The 19,239-nt window shown below is 40.7% G+C and overlaps 1 protein-coding gene across 2 annotated transcripts in view; it reads right to left on the reverse strand.

Annotated features, from left to right (window-relative positions):
- Positions 1–16,342, reverse strand: part of EDIL3 (EGF like repeats and discoidin domains 3) — a 434,555-nt gene extending 418,213 nt beyond the window's left edge. For both annotated transcript variants that reach the window (XM_024216158.3, XM_024216234.1), the window contains exon 1: positions 15,863–16,342. In XM_024216158.3, the coding sequence (XP_024071926.1) occupies positions 15,863–15,929 (67 nt within the window). In that variant the 5' untranslated portion in view covers positions 15,930–16,342. The remainder of the gene's footprint in view (positions 1–15,862) is intronic.
- Positions 16,343–19,239: the final 2,897 nt, after the last annotated feature.

The raw sequence follows: 19,239 nt of genomic DNA on the forward strand, positions 1-19,239 counted from the left end.
GCATATCTTGAAAACTAGAGCCAATCAACAATTTTAAGCATCATTTTTGTTCTCAGTGACCCAGAATTAGTAAAGTTTGACTACATTTATTTCAGAAGCATTTTGGCTGTAGAGCAGTGTTGGTGCCTCAGTTTCCCTATCTACAAAATAGTAGAATACTATTTGCTTATCTCAAATTTTGTGAGGCTTCATATTTACAAAACAATTTCACTCTGGATTAAAGCTGCTATAGGAGAGCTTAGTTCTAACAGTTAAATTGCCCAAATGAAAATTAGACCAGCAGCTCCAAAAAGACACACTTTAACTTCATTACTGCTGTCAAATAGAACATGTATGAGTGCCAAAAGTAAGCTGCTGTTTTGCCAGACATAGTACACATGCTGCACTCAATATTCCAATGTTTTCCATTTCAGAATCAGTGGAGTGTCAGCAGCACAGAAACTGCTTCACAGGACCAATCATGAAGATGTTAAAAAGTGGCAACTGAAAGCATATCCTTAATCGCAGGCTTTTGCTCTGAGGTGAACTGATGGAAGAGAACGTCTGTGCAACATTAAAGAATGAAATAATCTATACACAAATATCTAGCATCATTTAAAATTAAATATCTTGATTACTGGGAGAGTTAGAAAACATTACTGGGAGAGTTAGAAAATTTACAGCCACTATTTGTAAATTCCAGTGTAGTGTAGGATAAGATGACTCAATCCTGCAGCCTACTGAATAACTATACCCAGTGAAGGAAATGGGAAGTGAGGGCACTCAGTACAGTTGGGCTAACAGACTTTTTTTTTGTTCTGATAATTCTGAAAAAGTTAAACCATTCTGGGTCAAACAAAACATTTTGTTTTACCCAAAATGAAACTTTGTTTTGATTTTAACCATTTAATATTTTAAATAAAATTGTTTAAAAAAAATTAAGGACATTTCAAAACAACAAAAATTAAGTGTTTCGGTGTCACTGAATCTGCATTTTTCACTGAAAAAAGTTTCAGTTGAAAAATTTCATCGAGCTGTGCTCAGAGCTTCATAGATGTGCTTAGCACCTTGCAGAAACAATCCTGAGGGCAAGGTTGGCACACACGGTTATGGATTTATTCATTTTAAAGTTAAAGATACTATCCATTTAATTCAGATGTAAACAGCTCATGATTAGTTGTCAGTAATCAAACATTTATTTTAATAACCGATGCATATATTTAATTACTATTGTTTTAATCCTGATGTTATATACTTATATTAGTTCTGTTTCCACATTGCTTTTTATGGGCTCATTTGTTTGATACTAATTTTTTTAGGTGGCATCTATTATATTACAGCAGCTATACCTTTATTGAAAAGTATAACAGTGCTTCACATTAGTTTAAGATCTGTTGCTTTACTGTAGAAATATCCAAGTTATTACTTTAACAAAAAAAAGGGGGTAGGTTTTAAATTAGGTAATTAATTATTGGAAAATGTCTGGCCTTTCCCCAGAGTGCAACCAAATGATTCATCAATTCATTTTACTTTAATTTCCTCCCTTAACACTCCTATCAGGAGAGCTATTAAACTCTTTACTTGATCACTGAATCCCAGATCTGGGGCTTCTCAGCAAAAGACATCCATCTGAGATTTCTTGTGCCAAACCAGCTAGTTTTTAACCCCTAGTTTGAGTACTTAGGGCTTCAACCCCATATAGTTAAGAACTGTGGTTTTCTGTGGCAGTCTTGGACATTAAAATCCAAATAGTTTTCTACTATTAAAATTCTGAATTGAAATATACAGAAGAGTGAAAGCTGTACAGTTATCAAATATCTCATTCTAGATTTAATATAAAAATATATAACTGTAGAAGTTAATTCCTAAGTAAACCTTTTTTTCATGGGTTGCCATTGTCAGCTTATATAGCCCAATAAAGACTGCATAAACAAACCTGACAATTAATTCCTGGAAATTTCAGCATATTTATTTTACACTGCTTAATCCATTCAGTTTATAATAAGCACCAATTAAAGGTAAATCAGCAAACATGGAAACGAAGAAAAACAGCAGGTTTACACTGTAGCTGATCTTAAACACTTAACTGTTTTTTGATATGTGGCTGCGGTTGTAGATTTGCATTCTGCTAGCATTTGCGCGAGTGAAGCTTCATCACTTTAACATTCACAAAGAATGAAATTCAGCCTTATGCAGAGATGGCTAACAGTACAAAGCTATATATATATATATATATATATATGTATCCAATTTTAAGTAGTCACAGCAGAGCTTACATAGGACGTGAACCTTTGGGCTGACCTTCCATTTGGGGGTCAATTTCCCCTAGAAAGGAGGAGAGGGGGAAGCATAAAGGCTACCAGATCAAGTTTATTCACATTATAAAATGTGAAATAATATACTTGCAAAGTTTTGTAGTATTCATCTGGCTCTAATAATGATCCAAAGTGAAATCCGAACAAAGGAATGCACAGAATGAAAAAGTAAAACAGAGCAACATGGTGGCTCTGAATAGGTAATATTTAATCTCTCACACTTGTAATGGGTCTCTTATTTAAAAAAAAAAAAAAAAAAAAAAGAGAGAGGTGGATAGCAAAACACTTCTGTTAGTTACTACATTGTTTTACTTAGGAGGAAAAAAAACCTCTCTTTACTTTGAATGTCTTCCTTTGGCAAAGTTCATAGTTTTGCCAAATTTTTGTTTATTTTCCAAAGAGGCCATATTGTCCATAGCTCCCATTGCCTTTTTGGAATCCATATGTAAACACCTAAATAAAATTCACCTTATTTTCTCAGGAGCTGATCACTTTCAGCTCCAAAACACTGGTCTCTTACTTAGCAAATATAGATTAGGGCTCCCCATCTTGCACCCCATAGTGTGTTGTGGTTTAGGGCTAAGGCGCCTAATTTTATACATTCAGGTTTTGGCTTGTGTGACAAAAACCCAGACCAAATCTGAAAAGTTAACTTCAGAACCAAATTTTCAGAAACATCTTATCCCAGTCTCTACATTTGTGCCCCAGAATCCATGATTCTATGCAACCTTAAAATCCTAAATTATATGAATAAAGAGCAATTGCACATTCCTAATTTGCACAATATGCAGTTTGCAACGCGCAGGCAGCATTTTGTTCATGAAATGATTGCTTTTGCGATATTGTAGACAGTTTTATATTGTTTTGGTTTTGTAATTTCTGCAGTGTTTGTAAACTAATGCCTCTTTGTTTATTAAAACCAGGACAAATAAAACAAAGCCATTGCACTTAAAGGAGTTATTTTAAAAATAGCCTACATTCAACATCAAGCCATCCTTTTGATCAAAATACTCTAGCATTTTGTGCTTTTTATTCCATGAATTGAAGTCTTGACATTACAGGGGTCAAACTAGAGCTAGTGAACCATTAAAGGTGGATAAAATAGCGGTCCACAGGAAAATAAGCACTGGCTTACCATACATTATAAACTGTCACTGTGAAAACACCTTCAAACCACACACCAAGCTTGACACAGCAGGGTGTTTTGCATATAGTTCCTGGTCTAATTGTACTAAGATTGCAGTTGATCTTAGTACTTGTCCATTAGGCTATACAATACCAATAATTTTCAAGACTATTTGAAAGCTTTCAATTCATGAAATAGAGGATTGCACTGAGAGCTCTTCAAAGGCAAGGAATAAAGAGTTCCTACGAAAACAAAACAAATGAGAATAGGACCTTAGCAGCAGCATAGATCTGAAAAGACAAAAGGTCAAAAACAAAGAAGAATGACAAGGTCACCATGTTTTCCCAAATCCCTATCACAACTATGAAACTATGGCAACTGTGGGCTACAAATGCTAAGTGGCCAATGAGAAGTCCCCATTTTCATATAGGTATTTCAGGGATATCTATGATAAATACAGTCACCTCCCATCCAGGCAGTGCTGGCATAGACTTTTTGGTCTTTGAATTATGAAATAAGTATGCAAGTAGCCTGCTGTTTCCTCCATAACCATCCTGTCAGTCACCTTGATTTATTTTGTTAATATGTCACATGAAATCCTTGTATTGTGAATCTCCTCTCTTGTACCTGTACTTTCAAGTTTCCCTGGGAATTAGTCACCCCAAAATCCATGTGAAATACTGGATAGAAAAAAAGTCTCATTTATTTAGTTTTGCCCCAGACAGAATGTATTTTTATTGCTATTAATAAAAGGACTAGATTGAGCCTTTAAGCTCTACCAGGAGCATGGAGCAACACATAGGGGCATTGCCCCCAAAAAAGAGCACTGGGAATATGCCCCAGACATACACCTTCAAGGTGCAGTTCCTCCTTACCTCATTTCCATGGGGTGGAGTGGATGCATCCTATGTCAGCCCTTTATAAGATGCAGTATGATCTCCACTCTGCCCTATGCATTCAGCCAGCTCCACTGCCCAGCATACTGGAGAAGTAGAGACATGGCTTCCCTTACTCCCTATCCCCTCCTCTAAACTTGTATGTATGAAGGCAGAATACCTCACACCCAAAACTAAGCTCTGGGTAGATCCTACATGGCCACACTAGGGAGTAAAAGGTGCAATTACCCCCCTAATTCAGTCACGTATGACCAGGGCCCAACATTAGTATATCATTAAATCCATTTAAAATATCTTTCATAAAGTCATTTACAGAATAGATTACAACTTGGTGCAGTATGTTTCTTAAAATCTTTTAGCAAGTCACGTTCTTTCTTCCTCAAAGAACAGGTGTAATAAGTCTAATCCTCCAGCAATTTCTCTGCTATATTCTTAACAGCAAAATGGAGAACAAAATTATATTCCTTCTGAATATAATTTTTCTACAGAAAAGTTGTGCTGTCTCTCTACACCCAAGGCTTTTTAAAATTATTCCAACTGTGATAAACACATATACCTTGCTGTAAACACATTGTGACCATTTGCAATATGCATTTTAAAGAAACTTACAGCTCATCAGTTCGGAAATGGAAGAGAAAAGAGAATCTAATACACACACAGTCATAAGATGAGAACATTAAATTAAATTAGCCAACATTTTACCTGAAATAGTGATTCCAAATTTCACAATAGATCATCTGTTTCTAAGAAGTCTGGAATGGATTACATTTGGGAGTAAGTATAATTATGAGATCACAATGATCATAGTTTTCATGCTGGTTGAGGAGATGTCTCACACTAACAGGGAGCTGCTCTTGACCCTTCCACAGTAGTATCTGTGATATTAACAATGAGGTCTGACATCATAACTCCTAACATAACAGATACAACCATCGGATTTTCCTTAGCAGTTCTTTTAACATCAGGCATATATCTATTGAACTAATCTCTTGGTCTTCATATATCATGGTTTCTAGATTTTGAGAGAAACTGCATATCCTCTTTGGAGGATACACCCATTTAAATAACAAAATATTGATAGACCTCAGCATGCAGCTGAAACCCTCACCCCATGTGGCACAGTAGTGCTTTGAAAGGGCCAGCCCTGACACTCAAATCCAAGCAGGCAGAGGGGAGGAGCTACCCTCTACAACCTCCAGAGCCCTGGTTGATTAGACAGGTGGCAGAAAATCTCACCCACAAAACTTCCTGGTACTAGCCTTCTCCCACTGGAGGAGGGGATGTCACTCCAGCATAGGAGCTCAGCCCTGCCCAAGCAAGGGCAGGTAATTGGTTACAGGTAGATCTGGTTGGAAGTGTTCCATTGGATTTTTGTTTGGTTTTTCTGGGGAGGAGGGGGAAGAAAGAGAACAGAAAATGTTTTTTTCCTAAAGGAAAGTTTTCCATAGGAACTTTTTAATCCTCTCCCCTCCACTGTTATTTGTTGGAAAACCAAAAGCACAAATGTTTTGCCACTGAAAAAGGGGAGGAGGGAAAATGTGTGTGTGGGGGGGGGGGCAGGGATACCCCTCCTATGCCCCTCAGAAATGTAGAAGTTTTCTTAATTGTCTTACCAAAAAGATTTTTGTTTTCATTTTTCAAGCATCAGGCTAGCTGCCATTCCACAAACTCTGTAGGGCTGGGCTGCAAGAAGACTGCACTGTATGAGTGGATGGGCTTCAGAAACTGCAGATCCAAACATGGCCTAAGAAGAGAACTGCAGGAGAGACCAGGGAACAGCCTGGGTACTTTGCCACAGCCAGGCCAGGACTGCAGCCAGAATCAAGCCTACCCAACAGATGTCATAAATCAGTGTGCCTGACTAGGAATTAGCTAAACCTGAAGTTAATACATGAGGGGGATTTAGGAGGAGTGCATCTCTCCTTCCTCTGCTGGAAGTGGAAGGAGAGCTCCAGTTCCTCATTGGTTGGTGTGGCAAGAGCTATTTCAATCATTCAGAGAAATTAGGAGAAAGTGTCTTAATCTGGCCCAGAGTTGAAGTGACCTATCAGGACAGGCTTTAAAGTCAGCCAGCTGGGCAGGAGGGCTAATGTAGCACAGCCACTGGGGATTGGGTAACTGCAGACACAGTGTTCTAAGGACCTGATCCTTTCTTCTTGCATAATCACTTACACATATGCAAAGAAAGTGCACAAAAGCAGGTGTAAATGCTACCAAATCGGAGCCACAGATTGTATAGTCACACTACACAGGTGTAAGTGACTACAGCAGCACAAGGCAGGGGAGAACTAGCATTTTTATTTTAGAGTTTGAAATCTCTGCCTCCATTGGTAGAGGCTACCAAACTCCTCACAAGGAAGAGGTCATTTCTGAGCCACCATTCTTCTTACTAGATGCTGGTTGCTGGTCTAAGAATCCACTTTATTCAGTGTTTACTCTCACCTCTGTTTCTTATCCAGCAGGTTTCTGGGGTTGCTTTAGTTGCTCCTCACCAACAGATTTCCACCACAAAACAGATTTATCCCACAACAGGCTTCCAGTGAGTTCCCTAAGGCTTGGTCTACACTAACCCCCCAAATCGAACTAAGGTACTCAACGTCAGCTACGTGAATAACGTAGCTGAAGTTCGAAGTACCTTAGTTCGATCTTACCTCGGTCCACACGCGGCAGGCAGGCTCCCCCGTCGACTCCGCGGTACTCCTCTCGTCTAGCTGGAGTACCGCAGTCGACGGCGAGCACTTCCTGGTTCGACTTATCGCTTCCAGACAAGACGCGATAAGTCGAACCCAGAAGTTCGATCGCTCGCCGCCGAACTACCGGGTAAGTGTAAACATACCTTTAGTGTGTTGGACTTTGTGAATTTCATAAAGAATGAAATTTCAGCAATGACTGCTATGAAAATAATAAATACATAAATAATACCTTGCTGAGAAAGCTTGAAGTGAACGAGCAGCAAAAGGTAAGAGAGGAGAACCTGGCAATATCTGAAAAGTGTAATATCTATAGACAAAATACATGGTAGCGAGATAAAGTAACACAAGTTGTGGAACTATAAAAGAATAACCAAAGCCTGGATTAAAGAGACTGGAGGTGTGTAATGACATCAAACTGATAGATGCTGTCAAAGATGATAAACAGCTACACAGAAAAATACAACTGTTTTAAGACACCTTTTACTTTCAATTTGCACATGTAAACTTGGTATATAAAACTATATTCCAAAATCATCCCAATATATTGTCCATAGTGGCTGCACCATGGAGGAAGTATAAGGACTGAGGTAATCACTGGGCAGAAATCACTTATTTTCCAATTGCCACAGTAATTCTCCCTAATTTTACAGGGCTGAAGCAGCTTCTTGACAGCAACAGAAAAAGTAGTTTTGTAGTGATTTTTGTCAGTCTCCAGGCACAAAAATATGGCAAATATATTGACTGATGCTGGAAACTGGCAAGAGATTAAGGTGATGAGCACTTTCAGAACATTTTGCTCTCTGTCAAAACAAGCAATAGTTTGGGAACCACTTTTTTAAACGTGGGCACTAAAGGCTGATTTGTAGCCTTACAACCCAGCCTGACCAAGGGGCAGTTTATAGATGTGGTACCCACAGAGCAGGGCAGAAAACAAAGCCACAATCTAGTCTCTGTTTTGCCCTTGCTTTGTTGGAGAAAAAAATCTGCACCAGCTCTGATGCCAGCACTTGCAAGGGTGGGGTGGATGGGCAGAGCCAAAGTTCCATCTATGCCCAGCCCACCTTCCCAGGAAGGGGAGTGGCAGCCCAGTGAGGTAACTGATTTCCTCCCCATGCAGACTCCAACAATGCAAGTAGCCGGTGCAAGGACCCCAGTGATGTAGGCTCCTCACCACACCCTTTACTCTTTGGCATGGCTGTGCATCAGGCCTTACAACTGGCCAGAAAATAAGAATTCTTTTTAGTGAAAAATGTCAAGAGTTCAGAATTTGTTTTTGTTCTGTGCCAGTACAAAACATAGGCCTATTGGAATTTTTCACAAACGGAGAAATGCATCCACCCCAAGGTAGCTAATAGCCCAATGTTGGGGTCACTCACCTGGGTTGTGGAAGATCCAGGTTCTGCCTGATTCAGAGCAGGGATTTGAACCTGGGCCACACACATCCCAGTTGAGTACTGCACTCTCTCTTGCCCAATTAATATTTAATTATTTATACAAAGTGGAACAGGCATGATTGAGATAAAAACTGACTTCACAGGCTGGTGGTTAGGGCCCTCAACTGGGATGTGCAAGATGCAGGTTCTCTGCTCCAGATGAGGCAGAGCAGCCACATGGGTCTCCCGCATCTCAGATAAGTGCCCTAACTCCTAGGCTATCAGCTGCTCTGGGATGGGTTTGCATCTGTCTCCCTCACTCTCATACCTGAAACCTTGCTGCGGAAAGTTTCTGTTTCAACTTAAAAAAAATAATAATAAAGCTTTCATCGAAAAATTCTGAACCAGTTCTACTCACAACCGACTCCTACATACAGAGGCAGCTCTTAGTATGCCTACTTACCTTCCATCGGATGCCACTCTCTGACGCTAGCCAAGCACTACATTCAAAGCAGGAAAATGGTACTGCCCAAGTTGCAAGAAAGCTTTTAAAGTTGTAAAAGCTACTTTGTGACCTACTTTCTGCATTACAGCAATGCTATAGTTAAGACTGTGCAGGTATCTCCATTAAAACCACATATTCTGAGGTACTCTTTACCTATGTGGTGAAAAAAGCACTTCTAAATGCTTCTTGGCATACAAGCCGTAGTGTGGAAGAAACATTTTAATAAGCAGTTTGGGGTGAGGGTGGGGGGTGAGGGGGCACTGTTCATTAGCTTTTGAGTTTCAAGAAAACCTAAGAAGCCTCGAAGTTTTGTTGCTTCCGATACAGTTTTTGGCTCCTATAACTGATTGTTTTGAAATATGAAGTTTAGCACCCTATGATCTAACCCCATTTGCTATTACACCAACTGAGGATCTGACCTACAGACAATTTATATGGGTTATAGCTGCTTTAATACATTTTTATAAGGATTTTGTATGATAATGTATTCCACTCTGAATAGATTCTATAATAATCAGCTTTGAGGTAATTACATATTCTAATTGTGCCTAATAATTTGCTTATAGCCACCGAAGGTCAGTCTGATTTTTCCGCTTTTTAAATCGGAACTATTTTATAGGCAAGGAATACGATATATATCATGATTATTAAATATTTATACTACCGTAGCATTCAGAGGTCCCAATCGGACCTCTGCTCAGAACACAGATTATGCACAGCGCAAATGCATACAAAGACATAATTTCCTGCCCCAAAGAGCCAGGATTTCAAATTTCCTCAGCCTTGCAAGTGCCATTTCTGTTGCTGCTTTACCAGTACTGAAGAACCATGCTACCATCAGGAACCCTGTGCCTTCTTTTCCTGGCCACTCCCCTAAGTATAGAAACTGCTATGACAGTTGTATACCACCTGAAGATTCCCCTATGCTGGCTCCCCCTCCCAGCTGCTAGCCAAACCAGCTTTAGGGCTTCTATCACCACTGGAGCAGCATGAAGGATCCCTAATGTAGGGTAAGATCTTGACCAACATAATAACTGAGTATAAGAACTATAAATGGTTTGGGGCCACACCATCTTTCACTCTCTCCGGCTGAAATAAAGCACTTAAAACTTCAGTTCATGTTTCCTTTCCCTCCACTTCTTGTTATCATAAATTTCATTGGAAGAGAGAGCGAGAGAGACACTGAAGACTTGCAGTTTGGGATAAGGAATTCTATTGCTTTTAATGTTGTCTTTGCCTCTTTAGGAGTGATAGGATCAGTCCCTTTAATATCTGTTCTGGTTCAATTCTTCTCAAGTATCTTAGATGATTTTGGACAGAAAGAATTTAGACTCCTACTTCACATTCTGCTCTCCCCAGTTCTTGGACAAAGTTTTAAAGTTGAAAGAAATTAGTACTGTTTGGATGCTCATCCCATGCTCTCAAACCTCCATGTGCAGTCTGACACTGTAACTAGCCAAGCCTCAAGCATACCTCAAACATGCCAAAACTGTCTCTCAGTACAACATCAAGCCCTATGATCATCTTCTAAGATTTCAGCACCACTCTTGGCTCTTGAGCTTGTAAAAGTTTGACTTTGCTGTTCTCAAAGAGGCATGAACAGTAAGTAAATTAGAAGTGGTAAAAGAAAGCAACCCTACACCTGGGCAATGAATTTGTAAGAGAGCTCATGCATCTTTCTAAAGTAAATTATTCCGGACCACTGTAATCATTTCAATACAAATTCCTCAGGACCAGATTCTGATGCTGTTACTCATATTCAGTAGCGCCTTATTCTCCGAGTGCTCCCATGAAGTCAGTAAGACCGTTTGTGGCGTAAGCTCCTTATTCCAAGGTAAGGGAGGGTATCAGAATCTGGCCCCTAATGGCAAGAGATTTACCTTTGATGGAACTGTCAGAGTGCACTAAACTCTCATGTATTTTAACTAGTTGCTACAAGACCAGCAGAAAGGGGCACTTCAGTAATCACTTCTGCAAATGTTGTCTTTGTTACACACCTCACATAAAACATCATTCAATTTTTATTTAAAAGGACTCTTTTTTTAAGAGACGTCCCCATTGGAACAATGCATGGCTTGACATTTGCTACTGTCCAAAACTGACAAGTCTTACATTATTGCACCCTGCTGCATCTGTTATATGCTAAGGGCTACCCCAGCAGGCACTGGAAACAAATTTGAATACAAAGGTAATCTGTTAAAAAACAGTGAGAAACCACTATGCCAGGTCACACTGTCAGCTGTTTGTAGAGAAATGGATGTTGTCTACAGATGCAAAAGGTTCACTGAGACATAAAACAGGAAAATCTTAAGAAGTCTCTGTGATGTTTTCAGTCTTCCAGTGTTGTTAAATTTGAACAATCATGTTCTGCTATTTATCTCTGATGTTTCTCAGCACTGCTGCACCACGCTGCTCATTCCAGCTGTAGCAGCAGGCTTTAGAGAAGCTTCCAAGCACTGGAGTAAATTATGTTTTTGCATTGTAACGGAGAAAAAGCAACATCTTTTGAAAAAGTTTCTTGGGGGTCTAAAAATATCTTCTCAGGCTCCCCAGACACAGACAAAAAAGCTTGCAGACTTTTTTGGCAATGCCAATGTCATCTGTTTGCTAAGCCTCTGTGTAAAGGCTTCCCATAATCTCTGAGCAGAAACTGTTTCAATGCAGGGGCATTACACAGATCAGTGTCTATTTCCCACAAAAGATCTACCACATGAGTTGAATTTACTGAGAAAGTTCCCTTTGAAAATGTGATTTAAAAAAACCCACATAATTACAGTAATTGTTAAATATTAGTGTAAAGTTAAGACATGTCTAATCAACCCCTTTCCATGAGATAGTCCTGATGGCTAATTACCTGTTTGACCACATGATTTATTTCTGGGTAGTGATTTATGTCTCTTTGTCTAAATAATCTCCACTGACACTTCTAACACCTACTGGTGAGTGTGCATCTGATTAACAGCCCATTCTCAACACAAATCAGTACCATAAAGTCTTCTTCATAGTTTTCTTCTGACATCCATCAACATTATGCTTAAATATGTATTAAATTTTTAATAGATCTTGGTTTATCCATATGAGAGACAATGAAACATTGAAAACATCACATATGAATTTTTTTTTCTATAATGTATCTCTTCAACATATTACTGAAATTCACAAAAGGACACAAAATCATCACAAAAAGATCATTATGACATACCTTACAACCTGTTTCTAAAGTTACTTAAAAAGTAAGCTTAAACAGAGCATTTCAAGTGTTCAGATCATTTACATTCATTTGTGATCTTTGACATTCAAAATATAGACCCAGAATTTTAGTCACCATTATAGCAAATAGTTTGCTTACAAGATTTCATCAGACTACTTTTCATTCTGATTCGTTTCTAAAAAGCGGTACAAACCAAACTGATATCCCTGTATTGCTTCTATGGAGAAGAGACAACGTTTTTACTCCATCATAAATCATCTGTTTCTTCACTGTAGCTGCTGTCTGTTCAATAAATGACACAACATCCGATTTCTTTTGCTCGGGTTTCACCAAAGAACAGCAACAACAAGAAAGGTAAACCCTTTATTGTGGTTTAGAAACAAATATCAAAAGAGCCAGTAACTCCCTTTCAAACAATTCATCCACATCTTCTTGAAAGCTAAATGCTACAAGAAGCCACTCCGCTCCTATAGCCTAGTTTCCACATATATTTGCATATAACATGTATCTGAAGATCTAACTGCTGTGCCAATGTATGTATGATATTAAAAAATTAGCCAGACTGGACAAAATAAAATGGAAGAAAAATCAGTTTTTTTATTGTAATGACCAGACTATTTCATCATTATTATTGTGTATTATAAAGGATAACTTAATGATTTACTAAACAACTGTGCTAGTTAAGTATACACCTGCTGCATATAAAACTTATAATAAACATACATTTTTAAAGACAATATGAGTTAAAAGGCATCACAATTTGATCTCTCTCTTTAGTTTTCAGCACTCATATATAAAAACTATAAGTTGCTTTTGTATACCAGTTAAATGATTTCCAAGGAAATCTAACTGTATATTAACATGCACATGCTATAAGAATAGAAGAATGTAATGGTAGACCAGCAACACACTCATTAACTACCCGTATTACTTAATTTCCATCTGTAGCTGGTATTGACCCAAAGGCAAAATAACGCAGAGCTGACCACTGCAATGATGGTACCACTGCATAGTTTTTATTATGAAAGTTGATATTTATTGAGAAAGATGAAGTTTAACAAAGCATAGAGAAAGTTTGGGACTGTTTGAAAACTTTTTGGAAGCACTGTAAGTAATTGTAACTCTTACAACCCTCGCAATTTTGAGAGTGCCTATTACAGTGTTATGCCAGAGAGCAAAATTAACTTAGTGTAGTAGATCTGTTTAAGAACCATTTTATTTAATTTCACCATGTTATGAAGACTCAATACAATTTGCTCTTATCACTGCATTTTAAAATAATTGGAAAATATTTTACTTTAACAATTACAATTCAATTTATTATGCAAAAATGGGCAAATTGTCTCTACAAGGTATGTTGCTCTGTAGAAAAATAATGATATTCATTTAGTCCTCCAGTTACTTAAAAAAAAAATTCTCCTACTGTAACTAGAAGAAAAAGGCTTAGATGTATATCAGGCAGGCATGTACAATTCCAATGCAGAGTATTTAAGACATGTCTAGACTTTGTCAGATATAATACCTTTTGCTTAAAAGACTTTAGGCAGAAATTGCAGGTACAAGGACAGATTGCATAAGCTATCACATGCTTGCTGCAACTGTATGAACGTTATTGGATTTTGAGAGCAACCCATAGCAATGAATAATTTAAGAGCTAATAAAATATTCAATTTGACTGATGCATTGGTTTAATTTTAAAATAAAAATGATTAATGAAAGGGGCCAAGTCTAAATGTTAAAGAAATTAGCAAGATACATGCTCAGCTAATACTTGCTCTACACAAGTCTGACAAAATCGCATTTCTTTTTTTAGTGCATCTCAATGCATTAACCCTTACCACATGGCCGTTTAGCCTATGAAAAGGAAAATCGGTTGGATACAACGACACTGGTAGCAAGTTCGCGCTACGTTTATAGGCTGGGGACTATCTGAGGAGAAACTCATCTTGCACAGGTAGCTATTTGCAATGATGACCCCGCAGAGAGCTTTAAATTACAGTAAGAGAAGAAAGTGGGAGAAAGTACCATTTCATTGTCGGTTTCTCCACTTAAAAAACACACAGTGCTAGATACTAGGGAGCGGGCAGCTGCCAGATCATTGTCTGTGGGGACTTAAAAAGCAATTCTAGAATCAGCCTCGATCACCAGCTGTCCTTTGCTGGGCTAGCCTTAGCCCTAGCAGTTGCTGAGTTTGGTGCCGTGTGTGTGTTACAGGGCTGAGGGTATGATTCACGGAGCAGCAGCAGCACTGGCAGGGGAGGTGAGTATGAGTGAATGACCGCAGCACAGAGCTCCCAACAACGGGATTGGGATGGGCGGCAGCTGCCGTTGCTGCATCCAACCCTTCCCTGCCTCCACCCAAACGGGGGCTGCCCATCTCCACACCTATGGGACAGGCAGGCGTGTGGTTCACGCAGCCACCCACTCGCTCCTTCTCTCATTGCTTTAGAATCAAAGTGCAGAGACAATCAGTGCAGAAAACAGCACTGGGGGTGGGTAATCACCGATAGGAGGAAAACCCCTCGCTGCATCTGAGAAACTAACTACACAGCGGGTTTCACCCCATCACCTTAGAGGCGGCTGCCGATTGTGAACATTATACTAGGAAAGGCACTTGAGAGCCTCACATGCACATTGCCTGACTCCCTCGGATCCTGTGGGCTAGCCTAGCGGTGAGGGTGAGGAGGAGTTTCAGATCGCAGCCCCTGCTCAGCTCAGAACAGAACTGCTTTGGGCGAATACCTCCAGCTCCGTACAGGGGAAATGGCAGACACCTTTTCTGATGCGGGGGGGGGCTTTCCCTTGGGGCTGCAGCCAGATGGGGATATTTCAATCAAAGCCGGCACAGTGGGAGGCTTTTTTCACACCCCTTTAACCCCTCCCCTCCAAACACTCTCTCTTTTGAAAACTGCACAGAAAGGATGCTTTAATCTGCCAGGGAGAGCGCCTCAAATTCTGGACCAAACCTCCCCTGTCGCTACAAACTTGAATACACCGAGCCAGCAGCGCTTCGTATTTCCCAGTATCCCTCCTCTCCGAAGCGTTCCCATGAAGATCAGACCAAGCCTTCGCTGGCTTTGCATTAAAAAAAAAACAAAAAACAATCCTCGTTACTTTATTATCCCTTCTCGCATCTTTAGGTCATTAAGAGCCTGACAAGATGAGCTCCTGCAACTTTTATTACGGGAGGGGTGGGGATGAATTAAAAACCCATCGGATTAAGGAGTGTGTTTTATTCCCACATTTCAGATGCAGAATGTCCTAGTTAGAGAGCCAGCCAAAAAAGAAGATTGACACAGGCGTTCATTAGTAGAGCGGTATTAAAGCCCGTGAATGTGTTTGCAAACTGTTCAGCATTTAGCTGGATCTTCAGCACCGAATTAACACCCTTAAAAAATGAAGGGGGAGATGTGGACAGCTCTTGTGGATATGAAGTCTTCCCAACCTCTCATCTGGATTACATTTAAGCTCTCATCGTCTCCTTCCCACTAATTAAGCATAGTTACTAAACAGAACATGTGTGCTGAGGCCAGGGCACCTAATCCGACACAGACACATATTAAAAAAAAATACACACCCACGTTGTCAGCTTTGTATTATTCACAGCTTCCAATAGTTCACGTCTCTCCCCCTCACCCCCAAGATCGCCTGCGTCAATTCTCACTCCACACAGCGCACTTCGCTTCTGACTTTGGGATCACTTGGCTTCCCCGTGGCCCCACGGACACCCCCACCCTCCCCACTGCCTTCACGCCCCTCCTCACCTTGGGTGATTTGCGGCCCCCCGAGGCTCAAACAGAGCAAAAGCCAGGCGACCAGCAAGCGGCTCATCGTGATCCTTTTTCCTCCCCCCAGGGGCGAGCCCAGGCAGGGGGGGTTCGTTAGGAAAGAAGGAGGAAGAAAGGGGGAACCTTCCACCAGGCGACTCAGCAAGAAGATGTCCTCTTCCTGGAGGTTCCTTGGAATAAGGCTAATTCTCTTGGCGGGTGGCTGAGTTCTGCCTCTTCCCCTACTAATAAGATCCCGGAATCAGGCAGAGCAGCTCCCAGTCTGAGCGCTGCAAGTCCATCACGGCTTGCAGAGCAGGGGCTGGTCCGGCGATGCGCTCGGGAGCTGGCTGGGTGTGTGGCGCTCCCCCCTGTCTACCAGTGGGCTGGTGACAGCCGCCTCCTCCGGCGCCTGCTGCTGCAGGGGCTTCTGCCGGGAAGGGAACAATGAAGGGAGAGAGGACAGAGCCCTGCTGACTGGAGAGCGCACTGTATACAAACAGAGGCGGCGTGCCTCGGAGCGGAGAGCCACCTAAGCTCCCTCCCCCCCGCACTCCCCTCCCCCTAGTCCCTTCACTGGAGTGGCTCCTTCTGCTGGAAGAGAGCGAGAAGACGACACACAAAGAGAGATGAGCACAGCCACGCCCTGGCACCTGCTCCACCCTCCACTAAGAGCCCCGCAGCCCCAGGGGCTGGAGGACTCAGTGGAAGGAGGGCAGCGCTATGGAACAGGAAGGAGGTGGTGGTTTCTTGTAGCTGGCCTGGGTGGGTTTTATTTTCCCAGCTGGTGTTTGGTAACTTTGCAATGAAAATCCTCACCCATGTAAAAGCTTGCCAAGGCCTCCTTGTGCTGGGGGAACTGTTCCCCTCACCCCCTTAATGGGTCACTCTTAGATTGTGCAAGTGCAAAGAGAAACACATGTTTGCTGATTTCCTTCTGCTCCTTTTCTAGGTGGGTTCAGGGCACATGAAAAGGTCCCAGAGACTGAAAGGCTCTGCCCCTTGGGAGGCACAGTCAGTGGCAATGTAGGCTTCATTGCAATAAAATTGGGTGGTGATGGCCGAGGTCCATGGGACAATGGTCAAATGAGAGGAAGTGCTCTCCTGGCAATTTAGAACTCACAATGGGTGAAGTTCATCAACAGAACAGCATGGACAGTGCCAGTCTGCCCCTGCCAACCGCTATCCTGATGGCAACCTGTTTCCACCCACACTTTGGCAGACCATCTGAACCAGAAGGGGACTTGATCCAGCACTATTAAAGTTCAGTGTCCATGCCAAAGCAGTATCTAGGAGCTTGAAGACGAACTGTGCGCACTCCAGAGTCCTCTTCTGCCAGGGAATTTCCCATAGGCTACCAGATAACTTTTGTTTTGGTAACTACTAACTTGTGTTGGATTTTGACTGAGGTCAAAGGACAAACCACTTTACAAACCACTTTAAAAGGGCACTACTTGAATAGCTGAAAATTCTATATGTTGTTTTTTTTAATCTAATTACATGGCCCCATTACTATGTCTGAGTGCTACACCATTTTAAATACATTTACCCTCACAAACCCCTGTGAGATAGTGGGGAATATATCCCCATTTTAACAGATAGTCTCACTGTGCCTCCATTTCCTAAGTCAGAGCCCAGGGGAAGTCTGTGGCAGATCAGGAAACAGAAGCTAGATCTCCGAAATCCTATCATCTGAACCATCCTTCCTCTCTTTTCCCATTCTCTGAACCATCCTCCTTCTCTAGTTATCAACATGTGGTGTAATGGACACAATTTAATTAATTCTGTGGGAGGCTGGAAAGATCTTTAGAGGTTTTAAAACAACTGTTGATTTTATATACCTACAATTAATGTTATAGTCCACACAAGTATCTTCATAGTAATATTAGTTTGAGTATTAATATTCTGTTTTTATTTACTGATTATTGAAGACCATTGGATTAGGAAAAATGCCAAGATATCTTAAGAATACATATGTAAGTCTGAATCCATGACAAAACAGGTTGCTTGACAACAATCATAAAATTAGAGATGGAAAAGACTTTAGTCATCTAGTCCATCAGCTGTCAGTTCATGATAGTCTCCATCCTTTTATTTTGTAGTGTTTTGGCTAATTTTAAAAGCAGTGGGGCTTACAACTGCACCCCTTAGAAACTATTTCCCATTTCTTAGAGATCCATATCAGAACCCTTTTTTTCTGATTTTTAAAAAATTTAATTTCATCCCATTAAATTGTCAAAGAAGAGAATTAATAAGTGGACCAGGCCCTATTCTTTTATTTAAAAAAATATGAAGCCACCACAGTCATAACATACATTTAGATAGTGCATTTCATCCCCAGAATCTCAAAGTACTTCAAACACTTTATATATGTGTGTGTGTAGACACACACACACACACACAGAACAATCACTTCATCAATCACTAAAACGCAAGCACCTCTCTGGGTGGGATGCAGCAACTGTTTAGCAGTGCACAGCAAAACTACACAGCAGTTTAGGACAATAAATTAAGAAAAATATTCTCTTCTACTGTAATGAGGTTCTTAGCCCTCATCACCATAGTATCTCAGCACCTTCCAGAACTGTGTTCAGCATAGAATAGTGTATCAATTTGCAAAATGCAGGGAGAACTGAGGTGAAAGGAACAGAGTTATCCAAACTGGAGTTTGGCCAAGATACAGGAGATAACAGTTGTCTCTCATGGCCTCCATGATTCAATACTGGATTACTAATGACACAGGGATGACTGTTACCTGAGGACTAGTTTGGGTCTTCCACAAGAGGGGCTTAAGGGAAAAGAAACCCTTGTGTGGTGGTGTTTCCCCTACATCAGAAAGCAAGGTTTGTGTCCCTGGGGAACAGACTACATGTCTGCCCTCAGGACCTGCTGAAAGGTAGGGCCATCCGAGGAGTTCCTCGGTAAGGAAGCAGCATAGTGACCTCTCTCCCACTGACATATAGGAGGAACAAAACCCACACACAGGCCCTGATTCTGCATTATTAAAGTCAATGGGAGCATTGGGGCACAATAAAATCCTGAATTACAAAACATCACTTCTACAGCAACTTGGAATTCCTTTGGCAACCCCAATATCTCCTACAAGAACTAGCTATATCTGTAACAAGTGAATTTTGGAGTCCCTTTAACATTGCTACCTCTTCTCAGTTTTGTTATAGCATTTCAGGAAAAAGCTTAGTTTTCTGATAGCCTTCCGCATGTCTCTGTTTTTAATGCAGTGTCTCCCAAGACTGGTGCTGGCTTGGCTTCTTATCTCTTATTTTACAAGTAATAATTCAACCTAAAACAAGAACAATGTAAACATAAAACAAAATAAAGCTATATTTACACACCAAAGGATAAGAAACAAAGAA

This window comes from Terrapene carolina, unplaced genomic scaffold (assembly GCF_002925995.2).
Source record: "Terrapene carolina triunguis isolate 2854851 unplaced genomic scaffold, T_m_triunguis-2.0 Scaffold69, whole genome shotgun sequence".
NCBI lineage: Eukaryota > Metazoa > Chordata > Testudines > Emydidae > Terrapene > Terrapene triunguis.